Genomic DNA, 25,475 nt, shown 5'->3' with positions numbered 1-25,475 from the left:
AAGAAGTCCCGTAACGGCTGGAGTCAGAAGCCCCTGAAACAAGCACTTCCCCAGGGAGGCCCCACCGTGCACCCAGGGTGCTCAACCACCCCCAGGCTCTGCAGCCTGGTCAGAGACCACCGAGGCCCCAGGAGGGGCTTCAGAGATGGAGTTGAAGCTGCATCTCTGAGCCATGAGACCCAGTGGGGCCTGGACAGAGGGAACCTGGTGTTCACACACCACATTTGCTTTCTAACAAAGTCAAAACACGGTGGGTCCTTTTAAAAGATCCCCAGCACCTGGCACTTAAACTCAGACCCCAGGTCGGGCAAGGCCAGACCCAGGAGATCATAGCCTGTACTGGGGACAGAAAGATGTGCACTCCTGGAAGCGTCCAGCAACTTCTCTCTTGTTCAAGTGGCACCCCAGGTCCAGAGCGGGGCTTGTTGGGAGAGGCGCACGGGGGCTTCGTCCTGGGAGGCGTGGAGCTCCACGCAAGGGCTGAGCAGCAGCTGCAAGTCTCCCGGAGGCCAGAACATTACTGGCCCCGTGTGCACATGTGCCTTCTTGGAGTCCCAAAAGGCAGATACCATGTATTCCACCAAATATCTACTTACAGATTGGGAAATTGAGGCAAAAAGCTCAGGTAATTCCCACAAGGCCACAGAGCTGGTAAGCGGTGGGGCTGAGATGCAGTGGCAACGGGCCGAGGTCTCCTGGGTGCAGTGCAGATCCTGATGGGGAGCAGGGTGGGGACCTCCTCGAGCCCCCGTGGAATCAGGCTGCTTACCATCACCTTATCCTTGGCACTGGTCCCCCACCACCCTGCTGGAGACCCTCCTGGGCCTCTCCTCACGTCTCCTTTTCCTGCTCCTCTCTCAGGAGAGCCTTCCAAGCTGATGGCCTGACTGTACCACCCCAACCTGGCATTTGAAGGCCTTCAGGAGTGAGGCCGTGCCCATAACCCGGGTCTCCACTGAACCGCCAGCCCCTACGCGAGCCCCAAGCCTGGCTGCTTCTCTACGACACACCCCCATACAGCCCTTGCCCTTCACCCCTGCCCAGGGAAATTTAGTGGGCACAGTGCCTGCCCCACAGCAGAGAATGCTGTCCTGCCAGACACCGCAGACAGCAGTGGACACGCATTCTTCCAGAACCAGCCCAGATCCTGCCTCTAGGGTGAGTTCCCTGATGGGTGTTGACTTGGATCTCCTACCCCGTGCCACACGGGGAGGGTGCTGGCCCTGCCTGCCCTGGCTCCTCAACAGCACGCTGGGGTTGCCTTTCCCAAGGGGTCCCCGCTACACCAGCCCCAGTGTCGGAGGGGTTGGGGGTTGGCGCAGAGGGTGGCACGTACCAAAGCCAATGAGGCCCAGTGTCTCCCCACGGATGCGGGCCGCTCCCGAGGCCACCTCGCGGATCTGCTCCACGCTCTGAACCCGTGTGCCTTCCCGCAGTGCCTGGTACAGCCACGTGTTCCTCCGGTACAGATTGAGGATGTGGCAGATGGTGGAGTCCGCTGTCTCCTCCACGGCTGCGGACGGGATGTTGCACACAGCAATTCCTGAAAGGGACGAGGCCAAGGCCAGAGACGAGAAAACCTCAAGATCAGTGGGGAAGCCCCGGGGCTGCCAGCCCGCCCTCCTGAGACAGGGTTGTTGGCACCGGGGGAGGCCCACCTTATCGTCTAGCAGACTCGGGGCTGGGCACGTGGGCGGTAGGCCCTCCGGCTCTGATGCTTGGGAGGCTCTAGCCCCAACATCCACCCCTCCCTCCCAAGGAGGACTTTTGCTCCAGGACGTGGCTCACGACCAGCCCAACTCCTATGGCTGATTTTGGGCCTGACTGGCTTCCTCCTGGGCTTGCGCTGAGTCCCAAGAAAGGACCCGGAGTGGCAGGAAGTCAGTGGGCCTAAGACCAGTCTCCTCCAGGTGGACCCCACTCAGGCTCAAACCCCTCAGGGTCTCCCTCATGGAGCTGGCAGGGGTGACAAAGAATGGCTTTTGGTTTTAAGGTATGCTAACAGTTTGATGCAAAAAAACATACGTTTCAAACATACTGGTTTTAAAAAAACACCTCCACCCCCACACGGATGCGAGGGCTGGCCCCGGGAACGGAACTGACGTCCGAAGCGTGTGCACAGTCGCCCTGTGGTCCTGTGCTCAGCACCCTGCTCTGGTGGGAAGAACTCCGAGCAGACAGGATGCCCTCCCTGCCCCGTGGAGCAGCCTTCAGGTCAGGGCCGAGGGTGGCTTGGGATGAGCCCTCTGGCCCCACATGAGCTGCAGAGACCAGGGTCAAGTATCTCCCAGCACGAGGCAGCTGTGGCGTGGAGAGTTAACCCAAGTCATAGGCAGAAAGGGCCCTGACATTTACCCTCCTCAGCCAGAGGGTGTCTGGGGAAGAATGAATGACTGCCAGATACAACAGGGTTACAAGCAGGCAGAGGGCCAGGCTGGGAACGGCCCCTCCCTATACCCGACAGGTGGAGATCCAGACGCCTGCTTGCAGCAGAGACCAGAGGGGCCGAGCCCGGGGTGGGGCTCCAGAAGGTGGGCTCAGCAGCCAGCCTGTGGCTCCCAGTTGACTCTCTGAGGAGGGGTGTGGTTATCTGGGCACCATGTCAGCCCAAGTGAAAAGGTTCCTTCCTAATCGCAGGTTTGGGACCCCCTAGGAGTGCCTCTCCCAGCAAGAGGTGCCCAAGACACTGGGACAGGGCCACCTTTAAGGTCCTCTATTCCTTAAGATACAGGACTATCCACCCAGGATTCCTCTATCTTAAGTCCTGAAGATTGGGGTGGGGACGGCAATCACCAAGGCAGCTTCTTCAGCTCTACTGGACAGGAAACAAGACCGGTGGGTGCCGCAAACCCACTTTCTAGACAGCTGCGTGGCTGTCTCCCCACAAGGGCCACCCCTAGGTCTAGGGCCTTGAGAGTGACCCCCTCAGCAGGACACACAGCTCAGAGAAGGTGAAGCCACCGTGAGCGGGTCACCCACCCACCCAACGTGGCCACTGAGGGCTCCTCTGGGCCACAGACACTTGCCAAGGGAACAGTGTGGTTGACTGTGACTGAGGCCGACCAACTTTCCCACGAGCTGGATGCCAAGAATCTTGCAGGAAACAGGCCTCGTTCATTTGAAATAGCTCAGCAGAGAAGCTGGGGCTTGATCACATGCCATGTTATTATTAGAGTCAGACAGACTGAGGCCAGTGCCAGAGGTTCAAGAAAATCTTTGGCGGCTGGGACAATTTTCATTCCTCGGGCGGGCTAAAGCCCAGCCGGGAGGCCCCGCAGCAGAATCACCCTCAAGGACACTGGCTCCGTGCTGCTGCCGGGGCTGGCTCGGCCGCGCTGCCTGGCGTGAGCAGCAGCAGCTCCTCCTAGGAGATGAGCTGATGCTGGCTGAGAGACTCCGCAAGGCCACGTGTGTAAAGGCACCCGGGTGGGCGTGGCACAAAAAGGCAGGTTGAGGCAGGACATCCGGTCAGTCTTCTCACCGAACTTGGACATTCAGCTCCTTGGTTCCAGTGCTCCCCGGAGTGCAGAGTTCCACGACGGGGAGAGGGTGCAGGAGGAAGAGCTGCGGCCACTGCCTGGGATGGAAGAACCTTCCCACCCGGACCGCAGTGGCGCCACGGCCAGGAACCTCCATAACCTCACCGCCCTCTCGGAGGGAGCATCTTCTTAGCTGTCCTGTATCGCTCCGTGGATGCAGCCTCCCTTCTGGATGAGTCAAGCTGATCCTTCAAGTGCCACACCATGGGTGGCTCTGACACTCGCAGGCTGGGCCTCCCAGTGTCCATGGAGCCCGGAAAACGGCCCCAAAAAGGCAAGCTGCTTTTCTCTCACGGTCAATGCCATCGTGCTTTGATCCCTCCACGACTGCCACTGGCACAGAAACCACATAAACCAGCTTGCCAGAGGCGGCGGGGGTGGGGAGGGGTGTAGGGCCCTCTCGAGGTCTTCCCCTCGTGTCTTCCTGGCTGGTGGGGAGAAGTGCAGGTGGGCAGCTTCCTCCAGCCTCGCCCTGCTCTTGCCATGAAGCGCTGACTCTCACCCATCATTCCAGGGCTGACATCTCAGAGCCTTGTGATCCCGGAAGGCGTCACCAGAGGCCTAGTGCGCTGCCTCGTGCAACACGGAGGGCCCTGTTTTCTGGGCCTGCCAGGGACCCTCTTTCATCAGGAGAGGGCCTGCCTGCAGCCACCTGCCGCTCCCAGCCCTCAGCACAAAAGGCCCGCTGACCGCATGATGTGGCGAATGCACTCGGAGACAAAGGACGTCTGGACAAAGTCTACACTCGAAAAGCGCCCTTCAAAAGGGCCCCGCAGATGTCTTCCAAGTGCCCTTATCAGATGGGACCAGGATCAATGAAAATCCACCACTCACAGCCCTTCCACATTTTCCAAAACCGCAGTCCCTGGTCCTGGTCTTCTTCTGTGGGTCTCAGAACTCAGGGAACACAACCTCCCATCTCAGCCCTCCCAGGCCCCCCGTCATTGAGGCCTTGGTGCCTTTCTGGCCCCACTGCCTGTGAGGGGCACTTCTAGAAATGGAGAAATAGGAAGTCCCACAGGCAAGGACCTCCCCTCTCTGCCTGGAAAGCAGCGGCTGGTCCAGCCGAGGAAGGGCAGGGTCAGCACCCATATGGGCCCGGGAGCTGTGTGGTGAGGGGCCGACGTGCTGGAGAAGAGGTGTGCGGGGGACAAGGATTTGAGAGCCCCTGGCACATGAAGCTGTATTCTCCTCTGCGTTCAAACTTGGGATTTCAGCTCTACCCAGAGCACAAAGGACATTTGTTTTCAAACAAAAATTCCCTTGTTTGTGCCAGGGAAAGATGGAAAATTTTAGTTTATATTAACACGCTTTTGAAGACTCACATCTTCCGGAGTGTCTTTGTTCCAACAGAGGGGCTCGGAAGGACACCGTGGCTGGTAGCAAGTGAGGGGTGTGGGGAGGGTGAGGGGTGGATGTGTGAAGCTGCTGCTTCCAGGACCCTAAGGGGTCTGGAATCTGAGTGACCCTCTCTCCTTCCCTGGCCTTTTGCTTTGGGATTTGCCCGTGGGGCAGCCCCACCCCACTGCGTCCTGACCCCTGTGAGTATACAGGCAGTTCCACCGCTTGCCTGGCTCCCCAGCCCTGCTCCTGACACCAAGACCTACCCAGTGCTTCCAGTACCTGGGTGCTGCCCCGAATGGCAGTGAGGGATTCAACTAAGATTCTGACCCATACACTCCATGCCCCAGGCTAAGGCTGTGGAGAGACAGCTGGAGCCCATGGGGGTGGCCTCCCTGAAAACGTGGCCGGCGGTGCCCGAGGGCAGGATTCTCAGATGTATGTAATGCTCCGCTCACACACGGAGCCGATCTGACACGCAGCCCGTCCCGGAAGCACAGGGGCCCACTGGGCCCTAGCCGATGGGAGAGAGGTGGGGAAATAGCGCCTGGGCTATTCCTGGAGCGCAGGAAGGGCTGCTCTGAGGCCAGGCTGCTGTCTGGACCACTATGCCTGGGTTCTGAGTGGTTTTGAAGTATTCCTAAGCAGCCTCATGAATTTGGGGCAGGCACCTCAGCACTCGTAAGGCAGAGTACGGCCCCCACCCCCAAAATGCAGGGGTGGCGTGTTCCAAACACAGAGCAAACACAGTGCCCACCTGGCCCTCTCCCGAGGACGCTCGATGCCAGCAGTCTGCTCCTCGTGCCTCTGCACTCAGAGCTCATGAGCTCACACCGGGTGCTGGGCAGAGGCCCCCTCAACATGCACCCCCAGCCGCAAGTGCATGGGGCCAATAAGCAGCTTTGGAGCCCCCAACTCTGGGTTCGCGCCTGCTGCCTCTGCTTTTCTTCGGAAGCCTCTGTCATCAGCTGTGTTGGGCAGGGGTCTACCTGCTTTGGTGCTGACCTGGGCCAGATGCTGCCAAGGCTGTCCCAGAGCGGGAGGGCCCAGGTTCCCATGTAGACAGGGGCCTAGAGCTATGCACACAGCAGGAGTAGTTTAGGGGACACACACAGCAGGGGTAGTTTAGGGGACACACCCAGTAGGGGTGGTTTAGAGGACATGTGGCCAGTCGCATTCTCCCCTCTGGAGGTGGCACTGGGTGTCTCCAAATGGAGCTTGTGCCAGCTGGGTGTTGCTCTGAGGGCAGAGATGCCTCACAGCCCAGCAGACCCCACACAGGGACCAGCAGGGACAATCCTACCCGTGTCATGTGAAGGCAGGGCCGGCAAGGTGCTCCACAGCCCGGCCTGGAGGCAGCCACCTTGCTACAGCCAGAAGCGGCTGCTCCGTGGTCCCAGTTCCAGCTGCTTCTCCGAGCCCACCCAAGCAGGGCCCACAGAGCTCCGGACAACTCCAGGCAGCCAGCGCTGCCTCGCACTCACCGAGCTCGCCGGCAGCCTTGATGTCCACGTTGTCGTAGCCACTGCCTATCCGCACGATCACTCTCAGGGCCTTGAACTTTTCCAGGTCCTCCCTGGTGAGGGTGATGGTGTGGTACATCATGGCACCCACGGCTTCGTTTAGAACCTGTGTGGGAACAGAGCACAGGGTCGGAGCCCCACCCCGTGCAGCCCACTGGCGCCACCTGGCCTGGCCCCCTGGCCCTATCACCCTTGAACCCGAGGCAGAGGAGTTCAGTAGGAAAGCAGGGAACAGGGGTTTTGGGGCCTGCCGGTGACTTGGGGCGATCTAATGGGGGGATGCTGGGGAGGGCCGGGGAGGAAACTGCCCAAGGTCAGTGCAGCCCCTGGCCGGGCAGGGTGGGCCCACCTTCTCGTGGATTTCCTGCGTCGACTGTGCGTCACAGAAGGCCACAGTGGCCAGGTCCTTCAGGATGGGCATCTCCACAGTGCAGTCACGGCCGTCCAGCAGCGCCACCAGGGGGCGGGGATGCAGGGGGCCGTTCATGATCTGGGGGCGGATACCTGCAAGGAGGGAAGCGGTGAGCACAGTGGGTGGGTGGCTGGGGCCACAGGGTGCGTGGAGGGGCAGCTCCCCACTCATCACTCAGGGCAGGGCTTGGGCAAGCGAGGGCGGCGGAGCAGCGAGGGCCCCATCTCTACCTGCATCACCTCCCGGGGAGCCACTGTCACGAAGGGGAGCCACTTCCCCACCACTTGTGGCTCTGGTTGGAGACACACACGGCTGCTTCCAGGCCAGCAGACCATAGTCCCAAGAGCCTCAGGACCATGGGGCCCCGAGGCCAGCACAGGTTAGTCCAGCACAGGACGGGTCCCCGCACCACGTGCCTCCCCGCCTGCACCGGCACCAGCTGCCCCTCACATAATATGACAGGGGATAAGGCATGTGTATCTGATGGAACTTCCTGGGGAGGCCCTGCACAAACAGGCAGCCTGGGCAGGCTCCTCCAGCCCCTCTCACCTGCGCTGGGTGAGGAGAAAGGGCGAGTCTGGGGCAGGGAAGGTATGCCCGAGGGCAGGAAACCTCTAGAGGCTCAGGAAAGCAAATTTCTCAAAGGACCACACAGCAAGCAGCTCTCTAGACAGGCCGGAGCCATCATATTAATCCCGACAGACTTCCTGGTGCTGCCAACAAGGTGAAGGGACAGCTGTGAGGACAGAGGGGCAGGGGCGACCCCAGGAAGGGCCCCAGCGGTCCTTCCCACAAGTCCAAGTACAAATTCTCCAGCAACTTCATCTGGACCAGCGCGGCTGCATCTAGATGTTCAGCAGGGCGGTGGAAGGCCTTAACCTGCCACACCACAGATGCACATGCTTGCGCCCCGTGCACATACAGGGCAGACACCCTGCAGGTCCCGCCCAGGATGCAGCGAGAGCCCCAGGGCCTCTTTTCTCTCTTTATTCTGTGCAGCAAGCCCAGCAGGCTCTGAAGACCTCAGAGACAGAGAAGCAGCATTTTCTCCAACAAAAACTGCCCCCTTCAAATCCATCCTTGGATTTTGTAGGTCGTCCTGACCATCTGCCCAAACCTCAAATCTTCAAGACCCACACCCTGGACACAAGAGAACAACTACCTGAGGTCCAAAGGTGCAATCCGCTGAGATGCCAGGAAGGGGCAATGTCTCTTGTTAAATTAGAACTCTTTAGCCTCAGATTAAAGGTTTGGGGCTCATCAAGTTTTCAGATATCCAGATCAACCCTGATGGCGGCCTTACACCCCCATTCCCTCCCTCCCTCTGACGCTGGACGGTCCAGGCCATTGCTCCAGGCTGAGCCCAGCCTGGTGACCCACCATGGGTAACCCAACCAGGAACGTGTGACATTCCCGGGATCGCTGGCCTTTGATCACAAGGCAGCAGGCTCAGGGTCCCACGAGCTAAAGCAGGAGACTTCCACGAAGGCCAACTCCATCTATGTGGCCTCCGCCTTCCAGCCCTAACCTCCTCAAGGGCTCTTGGTAGTCCCCAAGCTGGCCACTTGGTGGGGACGATGACTGGGACCCCAGCCACGGGGGGCTCCTGCTGGACCACCAAGGCTCATATTCCGTTAGCCACACGCTCGGAGCCGAGGAAGGAAATCCCCCTCCACTGGGGCTGTGTCTGCGTCCTGTTAAGACTATACACGGTGCTGCGGGGGGACGGCCCAGGGCACCCGCACCAGCCCTGCATGGAAGGCCGTGCTCGGCCAGTGGGCCTTGGGATAATTGTCTCTTTGAACACAAAGTATAAAAAAGGCTTTTGTCCCAGCCTCAGAAGAATGGGCTGGGGGAGCCAGGGCCACAGCCAGCCCTGCATGGCCCCCAAGCTATGTGCAGTTCTCCTGCCACCCCCGGCTGGGAGGAATCATGGTCCCTGTCAGCCTTGAGTGGCAGCTGCACCCGACGCTCAGACACCAAAGGCGCACGTGTACCCAGTCACTCCTGCTGCTGCCCCGATACCCAGGTCCCCAAAGCAGGGTGTCCACATGGATCCCCACTCCAACATCCTTCTGCACCAGGAAAACAGAGCAGGGTAGGGGGAAAATAAGGCAGGGACGAGGGCCAACACCCCCGTGTCCTCAACAGCCCACGACCCGTATGAGTGGACAGGAAGTGTGCAGCAGAAAGCTGGACACCCCCTCAGCTCATCCGCGCGATCCGCAACAGCACCGTCACCTGACGAGGAACCCGACACACATGGCTCCCACCTGGGCTCCTCTTTTCTGCTAAGAAACTGGTACAACTGCCAAATTCCAAAAGATTCTTTCTCTTTCAGTACACTCTTCTGGCCCCCTACTTGAGGTCTGAGGGCACAATCCTGTGGGGCCTGGAAGTCCTGGCCTCATCCCCCAGGCGGTCGCCCACACACAGTGAGGAACACCCCAACTTCACTTTCAGGGGTGCTGGCAGGATGGTTATCGGAGTGAGTGCCTGATTATAAGAAATCCAAGCTGTTCATTAAACAGTAGCCACACAGGAAAACAACGCTGGGCGCAAGGTGGGAATCCAGAGCCGCTGATGTGTCTGGGGAGCCTGAGAGGCCATTGTCACAAGATGTCCATCCACAGCATCATCAGTGCGTGGATCCGTTACCAGGGTAACAAACTCCAGGTTGCCTAGCGATCGGCTCCCTCCCCGACACCGGTTGCCTTTCTCGTTGGTGAAACCCACCCTTTACCCTCCCTGATGGCCGGGCACGCAAAACGTGGCTGAGGCTGGCCCAAGAGACCTGTCCAAGGTCTGAGGCTCGAATCCTGGCAGCAGGTCCTTCATGGAAAGGCGGGAAAAGAGAAAAGCAAACGGGTTCTCGTACTGGGAAAAGATGCCAGGCACGATGGCCAGAGTTGGGGGGCTGGGGGTGGGTGAGATGCTCACGTGTCCTGCATGAGGTGCAGGGATACGGAGGCCACAGGAGACCGCTAGCCCTGGGCATGAGAGCTTAGCTGGGACAGTGCCAAGGTTTGCTCTAGAAAGGAAAGCACCATCTTCCACGTGCTCCTTCAGTCCCAGAAGGAAACTGTCCACCCACACACCAGAGAATCTAGACTGAAATTCAAGCCCTTGCCTAGCAGCCGCTGCCCCTACAGGCTTGCTGGAGCCTGGGGCAGAGGTTTCTGGAAGAGCTCATATGGAAGATCTCATATGGAGAGATGAAGGTGCAAACAGATCCCCCATATTACCTCACACAGGATTCCTGACACCTCTTTCAGGCTTCTGACAATTTGAGCAAGTTTTTAACATATTAGGATGTAACTGACACATACAGTAAGAGTCATATACATTAAGATGGAACACGACCCTTTCAGGGACGTGGGGTCCCCAGGCCCAGTGGGGGAGGATTGGGAATTTGCGAGGAGAAATCCTAAGGCGCAATATGTAACGAAGGCTTCGGAAGAACTGGGCTTTATGCTAAAAAGCCATGGCTTCCAGTTGCTATGCACAGCTGAAGGCCTTTTCCATGCACACAGACCACAAGGCTGACAAGAGTCCTGCAGTGCTGCTGTTCTTCCCACTTCACAGCCCGGGAGTCAGAGCTCAGGGTGGCCCCGTACCACGGTGCGCAACCACGAGGTATGAGGAAACACTTGTGGACAAGGGTCACAGGGCCCTGATGCCCTCTATGTGCTATTTTTCCTTTCTACCATCTCCCACCAGTAAACCTGCCTTGTCCATTTCAGGACAACTCCACCTGCAACTGAACACATCACGGAAACAACATCAGTGCCTTACTGTTGACAGCTTGCCCACATTAACTGTGTAGAGCAGAAAGCCCTGCCGGCTCCCCTGCTATCAATTACTATCGGGTTTCAGGCTTGCATGTGCACCAGGACGGCCCTGCCCCTCCATCCGGGATGCGCTGTGCACCAGCTCGAGGCAGTGCTGACGCCCATCCCCGGGCCTGGTATTGCTTAGCGCTGCAGCTGCAATAAGTAATCGTGAAATGAGAGATGCTCAGTCAAAAACAAAGACAACAACAGGCCCAACTGCTGGAGTTTTGTGAACAGTAACCAGACACCCGGGAAAAGCAAAGTCTGCGGATCTCACAGATCCTAAGGCAGGTAGATCTCAGGGCGGACGGCGGAAGGATCTGGAGCTGGAAAATGCTACATTTCATTGTGGGGAGCTGCTGCTTTCTCGGAAACAGGCGGACAGGCCTGGAGTTGACCTTCTGGCTCAGTACCATGCAAGGCAAATGGGATGTTCCCCTGAGCAGTCACCAAGAAGGAACTGGATTGATCCTGCCACAGAAAGCTGCCTGCAGTGTTTCTGAGACCCGTTTTCCAGTCTTCCTAGACATTGTGTGAGCTAAGGTGACATCCTTCCAACAGAAATTCTCATTATTTAAAAATGATCTAAATGGGTTTCTGTTGCTTGCAGCTCAAGACAAACTGCCCCGGGGTAAAGGCTTTCAGGATTTTAGGCTTCTACCCCAAAGCAAAGCAGCTGCAATGATCATTTCTGACATAAGAGGCAAAGGCTGGCTCTGGCTTTTTTTTTTTTTTGGGGAAAGAGTTTCACTTTTGTTGCCCAGGCTGGAATGCAATGGCACGATCTCCGCTCACTGCAACCTCCGCCTCCCAGGTTCAAGCGATTCTCCTGCCTTAGCCTCCCAAGTAGCTGAGACTACAGGCATGTGCCTGGCTAATTTTGTATTTTTAGCAGAGACGGGGTTTCGCGATGTTGGCCAGGCTGGCTTCCAACCCCTGACCTCAGGTGATCCACCCGCCTCGGTCTCCCAAAATGCTGGGATTACAGGCAATGAGCCACCGTGCCTGGCCGGCTCTGGCCTCTTTTTTAAAACTCACTAGATTTTATGGAAGTTTCCTGACACTGCAGCAGTCTCAAGACACCAGTGCCTGAGTCATTCCCTGTTCCTGACAGGGGCTACGGCTGCCCAAGGACAGACACTGGCCACATACCCCAGGGTTGCCCCACGAAGCCCCAGCAGGTTGCAGTCTTAGAGCTGACCGAGCCATCACATTCATAAGAACCGCTGCTCAGTCACAGCAGTGGCATTGCAGAAGGGAGCCTCTGTGGAATGAAGGCAGTTGCTGGAATTTGCCGGGTGCCGTCACCAGCTGCCCTAACACAGATGTTGTAAGAAGTACCTGGATCCTTCCACAGACGGGAGATCCAGGCAGGCCTTCCAAAGATTCCGACAGAAGGCGTCAAGAGTGCTGCAAGCAGCTCTGAGCTGTACAAAGTAAAGTAGAGGTTCCTCTTCAAAGACTTTCCTCCCGGTCTAATTAGGAATACATACTAACTTCTCTTAGAGGCAAAATTTATTCAAAGATCTGTGCTAACGTTCTTAAATATTTGCTAGCCGTAATAAGGAAATCAATGTACTTTAATGTTCTTAGCTCCTGCAATTTAGCCTAAATATTTGCCCTAGCATGCTTATACTGGTCCAAGCAAGCATTAGGTCATAGCCTGTTCCTCTTCCTTATTTGAAGGTGTTTTTACCTTTCTCAACATTCCACAAGTTACTTCCTCCTTCCTTTGTTCCCCTCTACCTTTGCCTCTTTAAAAAAAGTTCTAAGTTGCTAACCAATCGGGACAAATAGAGAATGTGAGTTCCCATTCCAGCCAATGGAAACTGGACACAGCAGTAAGGTGGACACGTCAGGTTATAAATGACCCTGTTGGGTGAACTCTTGTGGGTAAACTGCTGAAGAGTGTACCCTTTCTGCAGAAAGTAAAAACGGCCTTACTAAATAATGTTCAAGTGCTATTTCTTTATGGCACCGGGGAACACGCATTTCAAACAGAGCCAAGCGATTCAAGGCTTCATCAGCTCCTATGACCCGCAGGTGGCCTGGGAGGTGGGAGAAGCCTAGCAGCGGGTGTGGCTCCCAGCCCCAGGCACAATGATCCAGGTAGAAAGAGGAGACAAAACCACACAAGCTCCAGAGGCCGGGGCGGGACAGGGAGTGACCCAACAGAGCTGAACCTGAGGACCCACCTGCCTCCAAGGAAGCCCCACTTAATATCTCACCGATCCCACCACCCTCAGAAAAGCTTCCTCTTCAATGCGGCCTGCTCCCCAATTAAATGGCCGCTTTTGCAATCCAGCATGACCCGATCCTCACTGGCTGAGCTCAGCAGACCTGATTTCTAGAAAGCCAGACACAGAATCAGAACTAAGGTCTGCTAAGAGTGTTATTTCAGAGGCTTGGGTTTCTACAATATAAAACTGAAAATTGTGACAGGGCCAAGCTGGGGGCCAGATACTGATGCTGGGACATACGCAAGTGCCTCTCAGACACTTGGCATCAAACTTGTAAACACAGCTGCCTCAATGGGTCTACAGGCCAGCCCAGCACACAGGGCTGTGGAGCTCTGAGCAGGGGAAGGAGGTCTGTGGGGGCCTCGTGTTGTCAAGGTAAGAGATGCCTCCCTTGCTTTGTAAACATGTTTAACCACGTTATAAAAGCTGTTCTAAACCGTCAGACGTGGGATCTAAACAACAACAAATGTTCTGCAGTTGGCTGATCTGGAAAGTGAGCAGGCCACGGTGACTCCCCCTCCTTGTGTCCCCAGTAGCCGGGAAGGTGCCTGTTCCCACGGCAGCTGCAGAAAAGACTGTGGGCAACAGGCATCTCCCCTCTGCCTTTCACGAGAAGGACCACAGGAGCAGGGTGCTGATGAGCGGGTGGCTCCGGGAGCAGCTTCAAGGCATGATTTGGAAGAAAATCTGTGTTGCTAAGAGTGGCACTATTTTAAGGTTAAAAAAAAAAGCAACTGCTATTGGAAATCTCAGCTTTGTTTCTACGCTGTTATCTGCTTTTTCATTTGGCAAATGGGTTTTCTCTCTGCGTTGTTTCTGGGAAGCTCTCCCAATGCTGCGTCCACTTCTTTGCCCAGCTTCCCAGAGGCTGCGATTTCATTTTACAGTCTCAGTAACGTATAGGTAGCATGTGCTCCCCCAGAATGACCCAATCCTGGAGTTTTAAGTGTCACCTGACACGCCCAACAGATTCCCTGGCTCCTGTGCACACACCTCCTCCCACCATGCAATGCAAATGCGCAACCCTTATCTCTCTTTCTGCATTCACGGCAGACATCACTAATCAATCCCCACATTCTTCCTGAAGCCAGGACCTCAGCCCTGGAGTGGCATCACACACACCAAGCTGTTGAAACCTGGCCCAACTGAAAATGATTTAACTCAACCTTGGACAAGGACTGGCCTGAACCAGGCACTGGAAGACAGCGTGAGGAGAGAACGAGAGAGCAGCGTGGTACAAAATGAGTGCCGGGGAATTTGAATAATGAAGTACACCTTCTAAACTTAGAAAGTGGTGATGGCTGTGCCATCACCGTGTACATCCTTAGCAGCTATAGGGATTATCCATATTTTCTCCAGTGAGGTACAACCAGGTAGGAAAAAGCTCGCAATCCGCCGCATATTCAGCCAGCCCACTCCTCACACTAAGAACACCAGGATCTTAGTCTTCCAAAGTTGGGCTCTTACTTGTGAACAATTTAAAAGGGTTTATGGCAAAGGGTTCATGTGAATTATCTCTCAAGTTCCCCCTGCCTTTCTGTAAGGAGGGAAAAAATTGAGTGTTGGGAAATCTAGCTTCACCAAGGCCTCTGAGCACCCAGGGCCTGTGCTGTTGGGGTGCCCCACACCAAGTGGGCTCCCCAGAAGGCTGGATGTGCCCCATGGGGAACCTAGCTTTAAGCTACTCCTCGGCTTCGGAGTTTGGCATTCTCTGCAAAGTCAGCTGGAGGTTTGGTGAAGAAATGGCCACAGGAACGCCTTGACATATAGATTTGCTTCTTAAATAAAACATGTATCTGAATGAATCACAATGTGACACGTGAGAGGCTCCCAGGTAATCCCCCTTGTAGCTCAGGTGACAGCTGGACACAGAGCTGGCGAGGCAGGAGGCTCCAGGTACCCCTGTCTTTATCCAGCCAGTCAGGTGCAGTCTGGTGCTCCCCAGAGCCTGGGCCATGTTCTCAGGCCCCCGAAAGCTTTCTGGGTGATCATGTTAATAACCAAGGGCATGTGTGGTATCTTCCAGGGTTGGAAAGAGATGCCCAGACCCACACCATCAAGTTCAGAAAACACACAAAATACAAACCCCCCTGAAAACGAAGCTCATCTGCAACCCTAGAAAGACATGCACGTGCAGTCACTTCAACGGGTTCCTCAGAGCCCCTGGGGAAGCTGCAGCCTGCACCCTGCAGTGTTCACGCCACGCTTGACAGAGGAGCACAGAGGGCCCTGAACACAGGAAAGTGACAGGTATTTTCCCGGTTTGTAACAGAGTTTAAAATAAAAACAAAACCAAGAGTGATGTTAGGTGCTTGGAAGTGCTTTTAGGCACTGGTGGCTTTTTGGAAGCCCAGATACCGTCCTGTTGGCTGCCTCTGGTGTTGAGTGTTCAGGCTCCGTCACCTTCACCTATCCCTGGGTGCAGCTCATGTTCTGGGGTGAATTTTTGCCTTGAGGAAGCAGGTGCCATCCACCTGGGGCAGATCCAACAACCCCACCCAGCCTGTGTGAATGCAGACACTGCTGACTCACTGGGCCTGAAAGATCCATGAAGGGACATCACCAAAAACGGCGCCTTAGAAGGCATTCCCACAGGGAAGCAGCCAAGGACGTGAGCCTCTGCTTCTATTTTTGGTGAGACGCGCTACGTGTGCGAGATTTCCCCCGTGGCCCAGCCTCACATGGGTGGTCCTTGGGCTCCGGGAGGGAGGACAGGATGTGGGGATAGAAGCCGGAGCAATAGCCAAGGCTGAGCAGCAAGGAGTGAGGATCGTGGCTCCCCACTGGGTGAGGCTCTGCGACATACCCTCCTGCTTCCCAACACGGGGATGGTCCCTGCAGGGATGGGCGGTCAGGATCTTATGCACAGGATGGGGACACTCTCAGCCACCACTCTGGCTGGGGACACGCATCGTCTGAGTCCCCTGTCCAATAAACAGTCGTGGTGGAATCTTCCAGGAGGACTATTTGTCCTCTTCCTGCGGGCAAGCCAAGGTCAGATGCGCCCTTGGGTTCCGACTCCCCCACCTGCCTGTGTGCACACCCCACTCGTGGCGGCTCCTCCAAGCCTCTGTGGAAGAGATAAGCCTCAGGGCATCGCCAAAGACTAAAAATTGTTGTTGTTGTTTTTTTTTTGGAGATGGAGTCTCACACTGTTGCCCAGGCTGGAGTGCAGTGGCACGATCTCGGCTCACTGCAACCTCTGCCTCCTGGGCTCAAGTGATTCTCCTGCCTCAGCCTTCCAGATGGGGTTTCACCATGTTGGCCAGGCAGGTCTCAAACTCCTGAACTCAGGTGATCCGCCCGCCTCGGCCTCCCAAAGTGCTGGGATTACAGGCATGAGCCACTGCGCCCAGCCAAAAGACTAAATTTTAAGAAGCACAAACCTGCCAAGGACAAAAAGGGGCTCCCACGTGACTATCTGTTCACCTTGGTGAACTCACTTGTCAAAGCCAGGACTGGCTGGTCCACCTAACTCACTCCTCCCTGGGAGGTGCCCACCTAGCCTCTCCAAGCTGCCAGCCAGCAGCAAAGAATGCTATGACTATGGCGATGGGCCTTCTGTCCCGAGGGTGGCAGCTGCCAGCATGTGGTTCGAGCCCACAGCTCCTGAACTATGAGACTCTCAATTCAAAGGCCCAAAGCTCCGAGTTGTGAGGTGGTCTGGAGCCTGCTGGAAAGACCACCAAGAATGCCCACCATCTGGCTCAGCCTCACCTGTAATGAAAACTGGCTGCCTGTAGCCAAGGGGCCGCCTGGGACACCCCTACGTGACATACCCTATGTGGGCAGGGTGCATTCTGTGCCACAGTAATTAGACACAGACCAGATTTTCCCAGGATGTGCCTGGAAGCTGGGGAAATACCTGAGACTGGAAATGCCTGAAGTTGTAAAATAGTGAGTCTCGTGCCTGGCACCGCTGCCGTCAGCCTCTTTTCCTTAATTGGTTTTCAATACTTTATTGCAGCAATAAAATCACCTATGCACCAAGAACCCAAACACACAGGGAGTCACGTTTCTGGTAACAAAGGGATGGTAAACAGTCAGCTCCTTATACCATATGCTGAGCATCATGACCATGGAATAGAGCCTGTCCCATTTAGAAGGATGGTCACGGTCACTTCTCTTGCACCCTCCACACAACCCTGTGCCGTAGGCACTGCCGTTTCCCCAGCAGGTAACGGAGACTGAGAGGTGCGGGGAACTTGCCCGGGGTCACACAGCAAGTAAGTAATGGACTCGGGACTCAAACTCAGGTCTGTCTGACACCAGAGACCAAGCATGCAACCCCAGGGCCCACCGCAGTGCAAACCACCTGTTGGATTGGTTCAACTCAACAAGCTCTGGACACTGGATAGACAGACGTCATCAGGCCTGACCCTCGGAAACAGACAGGCGGTCTTAAGAGCCTTGGCAGCCTGGGGCAGGTCTTAAAGTTCTCTGTTACTGCAGGAATGTGATTGTTCAATCTATCAACCGGGCACACAAAATCAAGAACCAAGCGCCCGAGGCTTCTCACCTGAGGCATGTGCTGTTCTCCCCCCCACCTCTCGCCCCGCTGGTGTCTCTCTAGATCTTGCAGCCTAAAAGAGGCATCATCGTGGTAACTGTTATCAGAACCGTGGAGAACAGAAGGGCGCATCCAAGCAAGTCCGAGACGCCACAGGATAGCAACATGTGTGTGCTGGCCCCACTCCCGAACCTGGATGCAGGGACACATGGTCCTTCTCACAGTGTCCTACTGATCCAGCAGTTATTCATGGCCCTGGTGATAAGAAACCTTGTCCTAACCTGGACAACATAGTGAAATCCCATCTCTACAAAATTTACTGGGCGTGGTGCCACGTGCCTGTAGTCCCAGCTACTTGGGAGGCTGAGGCAGGAAGATCCCTTGAGCCCAGGAGTTCAAGGCTGCAGTGAACTATGAGTATGTCACTGCACTTCAGCCTGGGTGACAGAGTGAGACTCGGCTCTAAAAAATTAATTGAAAAAACAAACACCTGATCCAAGAAATGATCTATGTCAACTTGGTCCTTAACACTGGCCTCTAAGAGGGTTGATGCGAGATTCAATGCACATGAGGTTGACCTTCCTTACAGGAAGCAACCTCTTGGTGGCCTCCTGGCGAGTGGCCCAAATGCTCTGTGCCTCAGATGCCTGACCCCGTGGGCCTCTGGCCAGGCAGGGCTTGCCGAGATGGGAATACCAGGCCTCCAGAAAGCACTGACTTGGAAGGAAACACTTCCCCTAAAGTCTCAGGAAGAATGAGCTTGGGGAGCTGAGTTTCACCCAGTTCTGAGCCGTGGTGGACAAGACCAGTGACCACAGCTGCTCAGAATCCAGGCTCTCCAGGTTGAGCCACCAGCAGCCGCCTTGGCCGGCAGCGACACCGTTCTGTCCTTCTCAGCAGTAACCAGAGAGAAGGGCCAATCATCAGATCTCACCTCCAAGAGAATAAAAACCAAGAAAAGTGAGCGTTCATCAACCCAAGCTCCCCATACCAGGCAGTTTTCCTAGAAGATACTCTGCGGTGTGGAGGGTGTTTACCAGCTACCACATATCTGCTTCCTTGGGTAGAGGAAAAAAATGTGCTCCACATCCCTCAACAGAAGGTCTGAGTGACCAGAGCCCGAGGGAGCTTCATAGAGCAGTGCCGGGAAAACCTCCGTGGTCAGTCCCGCTGTGACTGTTCGGAGACTCACTTCTCAGGCAGCGGATTCATGGTGCTGGACAACCAGCCAGAGAGTGGGAAACCCTGCTTGCCAGCAAGTGACCAACACAAAAGAAAAAACTAGTCATTCCTGCCCAAGCAAGGCCATTAGCTTCTCTTCGAGTCCTGCACTGTCCCCAGAAGAGCCATGGCCCAGATGGAAAAGAAGCATTGCTGGTTTTCCTATCAATGCAAAAAATTAGTGACAACCTCACAGGCCACAAACAGGAAACGCGACGTCTGTTTTTGAAACAGAGCCTTTGCTGTGCGGTCCCTGGTGTGGCCCGGCCATCCTCCCCTGCCCTGCCAGGGCCACAGCCGGGCTCCCAGGGCCCCCTCTGTCCACTCCCGGTCTTGCAGTTGGGAGGGGGTCCCGGAAGCCCGTGCAGCCCAAACCCTAGAGGACTCCCTCTGGCTCAAGGCCGAGGAGGGATGGGCTGGCCCCAGTGCTCCCCGAAGCACTTCCAAGAAGGCGCCTCGCCCGCCCGCTGTGCGCGTACCGCCGGTGGAGGCGTTGGGTGACCAGCTCTCAAGTTCTAAAAATGTGCCCCTGACAACAACAGAAGGGGATGCTTGAGAAAAATAAGAGAAAATAGAGATGAGAAAAGAACGAATGGTTGCCAGAGGAATCTGGCAGAGCGGCCAGTTGCTGCACACTCACTCGCCGGCTGCACAAGAGGCTGGGTGCTGGGCTGGCAGCGTGTCCAGTGTGGACACACACGGGGCTGGGTGAAGATTCTGCAGGAATCTAAAAAGGCCACAGGCAACCCAGAGATGGCATGGGATGGCCCAGTCTGACTTCTCACCGTGTGAAAGTTTTGAGAACGCCTACTGTGCGCTGGGTACCCAGGTCCCTGTACCTCACAAAGGGCTCTAGCACCACCCGGGGTGACAGGGGGAAGGAGATGGTCAGGGTGCAGCGAGACTGGGGTCTGGGACCCTTTGTTGGGTCCCGATCAGGCTAAGGAAGGCCATGAGGCCACGCCCGCCCTTCCCAGTGCCCCAAGGGACTTTCCCTCCAAGGTACAGGAAGTAGCAGCAACCAGGAGGGCAAATGCCCTGGATGTTCCACAAACCCGCAGAGAGCCGAGCACCACTGCCAAGTTCCACGGGCCACCACTGAGTCACTGCCCAAGGGGACGGCTGCCCATGAGTGCTGGGACCAGGAGCTCTCTGGATGGCCGCCCCGGCTGCTGGCTTGCCCCTTGGAATCAGATGGACCAATTCCACCAGTGCTCCAGAGAAACGAACAACACGTCCTCCCGCAAAAGGACCCTGAGTAGCCTGTAGCCTGGCAGACCCAGTCTTAATTTTCTCACCTTATTTCCCAGGCTGAATGTCCACAAAAGCAAAATAACACCCTCCTCCTTAGCTATGGCAGCCAAGGCTGAGATGGGAGAGGGACAGGCCTCATGCTTGCAGCACACTCTTGTTTTTCGAGTGGTCCTAAAACCCAAGAGGAAAGTGATCCGCAAGGACTGCTGTCCGGCAGGCCAGGGGCCAAGAGCGCCCAGGCCCAGCTCACAGCCAGGAAGTGAACATTCTCAGCACAACAGCTGGCTGGAGGCCGCCTCCATTCTTCTTTCTTCTCTAACTTTTTCTTAAAATCTATTAACTTCTACAGCATCCCAGGCTCAGAGCCCGGTTTACAGGAAAACACTAGAACCCATCACAAAGGCATATTTATTCCTTCATATAAAAAGCATCTAATAGGCAAATCCCCAGTGGGGAAACGTGTTGGGTTGAGAGGTCAGAGGTCAGCTCTAAGCACTGTGGATGGAAGGGGAACGGACTGGCCTGCGCTGGGCAGTTGGTGCCAACATTCAGTTCCGCAGGCAGAGCTTCCTTCCACCACGAAAACTCCCTTAATGCAATCCCTTAATGAGGCAGGGCCAGAAGAGGAGGTAGGAACCCCGGGGGAAGTCAGCACCAAAGAACAGCTGACTGTATCCAGCCAAAATGCAAGAAGAGCTTAACAGCTTCAACCAGGATGAGGCCCTGGTGAAATCAGAAGGTGACGCGCAAGAGGCTGTTGACGCGCAGCGGAGGAAGGTGCAGGCTGAGGAGCAGGGAGATAATGCCAGAAAGCAAACTGCAAACCAGCGCTGATGCCACTTCTTTGGAGAGGCGATAAAAGCAGGAGAAACTCACCTCTGCTTCTGAGCAACGGGTTCATCGGTCCCATCTTACACACAGTGTGATTCTTCTATGTGATCAGTTTCCCTCTTTCTTTGGTTGCTAGGAAGCTCAGAGCAGAATTCCCACCTATCCTTGTGTATAGGACTGCAGGGGATGCTGTGTTCTGGCCCTACTGCCCTCCCTCACCTTTTCCTACATTTACTTTTCCATTTATTAAAACTTTACCCTTGTGTGTGTTACAGCTGTTCCCAACAGCCAGCTTAAATCCTCTTATGACCAAAGAACATTTTACATTCCATTTAATCACACAGAAGAATGGCGTTTGCTCTTCACTGGGAGAATTAATTCCCTGAACTCTCCCAGGCAGCAGCACGATCCAGGGGAAGGAGTTTGGCCCCGCAGTCAGAGCAGCGTGGTCTTGAGGGCAGCAGCTGGAGCCAGGCAAACACCAGCAGGTGCTCGTGGAGCCAGCTGAGGGCCCTGAGCTTGCATGCACACGGCTCTGGTGTGACGCAGTTCTCAGAGCCCTGGGGGGTAGGTAGGGCGGGCGCCATCACCCCAGTGTTACCCATGGGAAGCGAGCCTTAGAGCCCGTCATGGTGACTCCTGCTGCAGAGCCCAGCCACTTTGTCCTGTTTCCTCTTGCTGACACAGACCTTGGCTTCCAGCTCAGACTGGTGTCTTCTCCCCAAGTGTATACCGTTGTTGACTTTCCCTTGCTGTGCTAAAGCACCGTGCCTGGGGGTCATCATGGCATGGGCCACCCCCTGCTGTGGGACTCAGGGTAGGGGGTGAACTTCCCTGAGTCTGTCAGAGGAAAAATGTCCAGAGTCTTCCTGGGATTTCAGATGGGGGATCATCCTTGTCAAATGCTCCACAATAGGCTGGGTGCAGTGGCTCACGCCTGTAATCCCAACACTTTAGGAGGCTGAGGTGGGGGGATCACCTGAGGTTAGGAGTTTGAGACCAGCCTGGCCAACATGGAGAAACCCCATTTCTACTAATACAAAAATTAACCAGGTATGGTAGTGGGCACCTGTGGTCTCAGCTTCTTGGGAAGCTGAGGTTGCAGTGAGCCGAGATTGTTCCACTGCACTCCAGCCTGGGTGACAGAGCAAGACTATGTCTCAAAAAACGAAACGAAACAAAAAACAAACTCACTCCACGATAGTGACAATTACCAATATTTACTGAACTCAGTCAGGGCCCTAGATTCTCTCAAGGCTGGTTTCCCCTACCTTGGCCCTGGCAAAGGGGCAAGAGGCACATTCCATAGGCCCACCTGGGGTAGGTGCACCCCACCAGCCCTGCAGAGGCACCGTGTTCATATCTAGCTGGTATTGCAGGACACACTCCCCGCCAATCCCACTGGCACCCCACACAACTGCACTGGGAGACCAGGAATCAGTGTTCCTACTCTTGCCCCTTCTGGTGGAGCACACCCAGGGTGCTAACTCAGCCACAGGCTGCCCCATGTCCCACTGACATTTGCAAACCCTCCTGGGACGAGTTCTCCATGGCTCTCAGGAGAACATGTCCCAGGGGGCCGCCCACTTTCTCAGTGGGGATGAGTGTTTCTAGGTTGGATTTTTTGCTTTCCTAACAATTTGGCAAAAGTTGTTTTATTCACATGCTGAAAGCTGCTGTTGGGCTAAATTTAACTACAGTGTACCTTCCTGTTCCTTCAGCAGTTCCTCCCTCCCACTGGAGGGGGCAAGAAAAGTGAACGGAGGCTAGTTTTTTATCCTTTATGTAAAAAACAACTAGAAAGCCCTTTGTTGAAGCCAGCCTCAGAGTGGGAAACACACACCTGACAACAGCACGTTTAATTACACTTGTTTCTACATCGCTAACGTGGGCTAATTAGTTATGGATTACAAGTATTATTTCTCTTTCATAAACTTACCAAAAAAACCTCTCCCATGTATGAGCAAGGAATCTGTGAAAAAGCTTTAGAATTATTGCTTCGTATGTTCTTGGGGGTAAATAAATTTGTGCCAAACACCTGAAGAGCTTTCCTGTTAATATATGCTGGCTTTCTCACTAAAAAAAAAAAAAAAATATATATATATATATGTCTCTCTTCCTTAGAATGTTAGTTTCCAAATGCAAGAAGTCTTGCGTGAAGCTCTACTTTTGCTCTACCCAGCCCAGCTCTCCACAGCTCAGCTTCTGCAAAGCACAAAGCAAACTCTGGGACAACTGGCTGAACAGGACCCCTACCTCACACCATATGCAGAACTTTACTCAAAGCAGATCAAGACTTCAATGTCAGAGCTAAAACTAACATTCCTGGAGGAAAACATAAGAATATATCTTCATGACCCTTGATTAAGCACTGGTTTCTTAGATGTGACACCAATGACATAAGCAAAGTAAATACGTAAGACTCCAAATTAAAACTTTCATGCTTCAAGGACACTATCAAGAAATTGAAAAAACAACCACAGAATGGGGGAGAACTATTTCCAAACTGTGTGCCTGACACCAAAAAGCCTGGGCCCCATGACCCAGGAAGACCCTCAAGCACTGAGGTTGACAGAGCTGAAATGTGACTTGTGGAGCCCCAGGATGGACACTGGACACTCAAGAGCAAAGGCCACATTTGAAAGTAGAGTTAAAGCAAAATAGCGTAGGGGCCCATTGGTTGTTTTTATGGCCAGGTGAACATGGGGCCACTCACCTGGTCTGTGGAATCTGCTCAGGTACTTATGCCCTTGGCTCTGCAAACCTTCCAGGAAAATATGAACTGTACCTTGGCCAAGATCAACAGCTTTTAAAGATTTCAGAGGAGCAATAATCCCTGGAGGGCTTTAGGAGGCCCTGAGCTTGGTCATGCACAGCGTTCCAGGTGTGATGTGGTTCTCACAGCACTGGGTGGGGGCTGGGGGGATGGGGTGGGGACAGCACAGCCACACAAAACTATTATCTAGAAACCGAAGCTACGGCCCCATGACTTGCCTCCTGGAAAGCAGAGGGTCCGCTGGCCAAGACCTCCCTACTCCATGTGGAACAGCTTTCTAAACCAGGAAGACAGAACACCCCTGTAGACATGAGGAGGTCAGTCAATGTGGGCCTTGTGGAGACAGACAGAAGAGGGTCTGGTGACTGGAATGTGGGCAGAGCTGGCCAAGGTCCCAGCAGCAGTCTTGGCTGACATGGCCTCCCATGAAAACACGGGTCAATCTCTTTAAACCAACAGCAAGCGCCGACCTCATTCACCACCTGCTCTGAGTCCCGCACCATGCCCGGCAGAAATCGTTTGTCGACCTCTTCCCCCTCGGAGGTCTCCAGATGCGGCCAGGAGCCCGGCCTGTTAGGCAGAAGGCCTGAGACTCATGACCCCAGCCAGCTGACACCAAGCACCCACGTTATTCTCTGGCCAGACTCCTGGTCCGATCACCTACATGCCAATGCGGAGGGGGTCTGCGCTGTTGAAGGGGACACACTCTATGCAAGGTGGGCTTATAGAAATTCCCAGATACTCACTTTTGAAAAAAGGCCCACTAAGCTTTAACAAGACAGAGGCCTAGGAGGGCAGTCTTTGCACCAAACTGAGGACCACAGCGGGGCCTTCTTCAGCAGCTTGGCCGCTGTCTAGTTGTCCCGGCACGGCTCACCCCACATCCTCCATGGACAGAATGAAATCCACACCCAAGGGGTCAGAGGAAGTGCTGTGAAGGAGGCAGAGCTGGGGGACAAGTTTGGCACCTGAGACCCCAAGGACCTCAGCAGTCCAGTGTGAGAAGAGGTCAAGGGTCAACCAGGACAAGAAAAGCGCCATTCCCTGCTGAGGCCAGGCAGCTCCAACCTCAACACACAAGCACTCTCTTCCTTCTCTGCTCACTGCTCTCCCAGAAGCAGAGGAAAGAGGTTCAAGACCTACCCCCTTTGACAGACATGGAAATAGAAGCACAGAGAACTCAACACACTTGCCCAAACACAAAGCAGGTGGCACTCCTCCGGGCCATGCATTCAGCTACTTTATGCTCCTGGGCTGAAATCATATTCCTGGGGTCTACGGCACGTCTAGGAGCCTGAAAGGGGACCAAGGAACCCAGTCTCAGCCTAGCAGAATGAGCTCCATGAACAAAGGGTGAGGCCAGGTTCAGGCACTCACTGAGTTCAGTCTGGTAAGGGAAGCACAACCAAGATGCGAATACTTCAGCGCAGCAATGGCGGGAGAGACGATCACTGCTGTTCTGCAACGAAGGCGGAGGGTGATCTGGGGAGGTCACAAGAAGGGCTGGGAGTCTCAGGAGGTCAGGCATCAGCCACAACCAGGGCCTCAGAGGCACAGAGGCCAGTAGCAGGTGACTTGCCCAGGGGCACCCTGAATGCAGAGAACACCGGGCCATGAAACCCAATGACTGATCAAGTACAAAAGCCAAATGGAAGCCTGCAGAGCTCACTGATGTTGGGTGTGTTCACTGTTTTGCTAGAAAAGGCTGAGCTGTCAGCACCTGGGAACCGTTCAGCTCCTCTTGGATTTGGAAGGGAGGCCATGCTGAGGTTCTTGCTGTACCAGGCCGGGGTAGGGGCCGAATCCTGGCTATGTGGCTGCACAATGCTGGAATGTTTTGACCGCGCAGGTATAGATTACTCTGCAAGAAAAGAGATGCCACAGGGAGTCTCAAACCTCCAGTCAGGCCCTTAGCTGCCCTTGCACATGACAGCTCACGTACACACTTCCATCTGCCCCATGCCGGCCTGGGCGGTGTCCTCTCCCCGGCCCCAG

At 55.1% G+C, this 25,475-nt stretch overlaps 1 protein-coding gene across 12 annotated transcripts in view; it reads right to left on the bottom strand.

Moving 5' to 3' along the window:
- Positions 1 to 25,475, bottom strand: part of CTBP2 (C-terminal binding protein 2) — a 177,594-nt gene that overhangs the window by 12,112 nt on the left and 140,007 nt on the right. For all 12 annotated transcript variants that reach the window (XM_032175533.2, XM_058435906.1, XM_032175569.2 and 9 more), the window contains 3 exons: positions 6,753 to 6,907; positions 6,365 to 6,509; positions 1,337 to 1,543 (listed from right to left, as the gene is read on the bottom strand). In XM_032175533.2, coding sequence (XP_032031424.1) covers positions 1,337 to 1,543; positions 6,365 to 6,509; positions 6,753 to 6,907 — 507 coding nt within the window. The remainder of the gene's footprint in view (positions 1 to 1,336; positions 1,544 to 6,364; positions 6,510 to 6,752; positions 6,908 to 25,475) is intronic.

Source organism: Hylobates moloch, unplaced genomic scaffold (genome assembly GCF_009828535.3).
Source record: "Hylobates moloch isolate HMO894 unplaced genomic scaffold, HMol_V3 SCAFFOLD_3, whole genome shotgun sequence".
Classification (NCBI taxonomy): domain Eukaryota; kingdom Metazoa; phylum Chordata; class Mammalia; order Primates; family Hylobatidae; genus Hylobates; species Hylobates moloch.
This window is presented reverse-complemented; position numbering and strand designations above follow the sequence as displayed.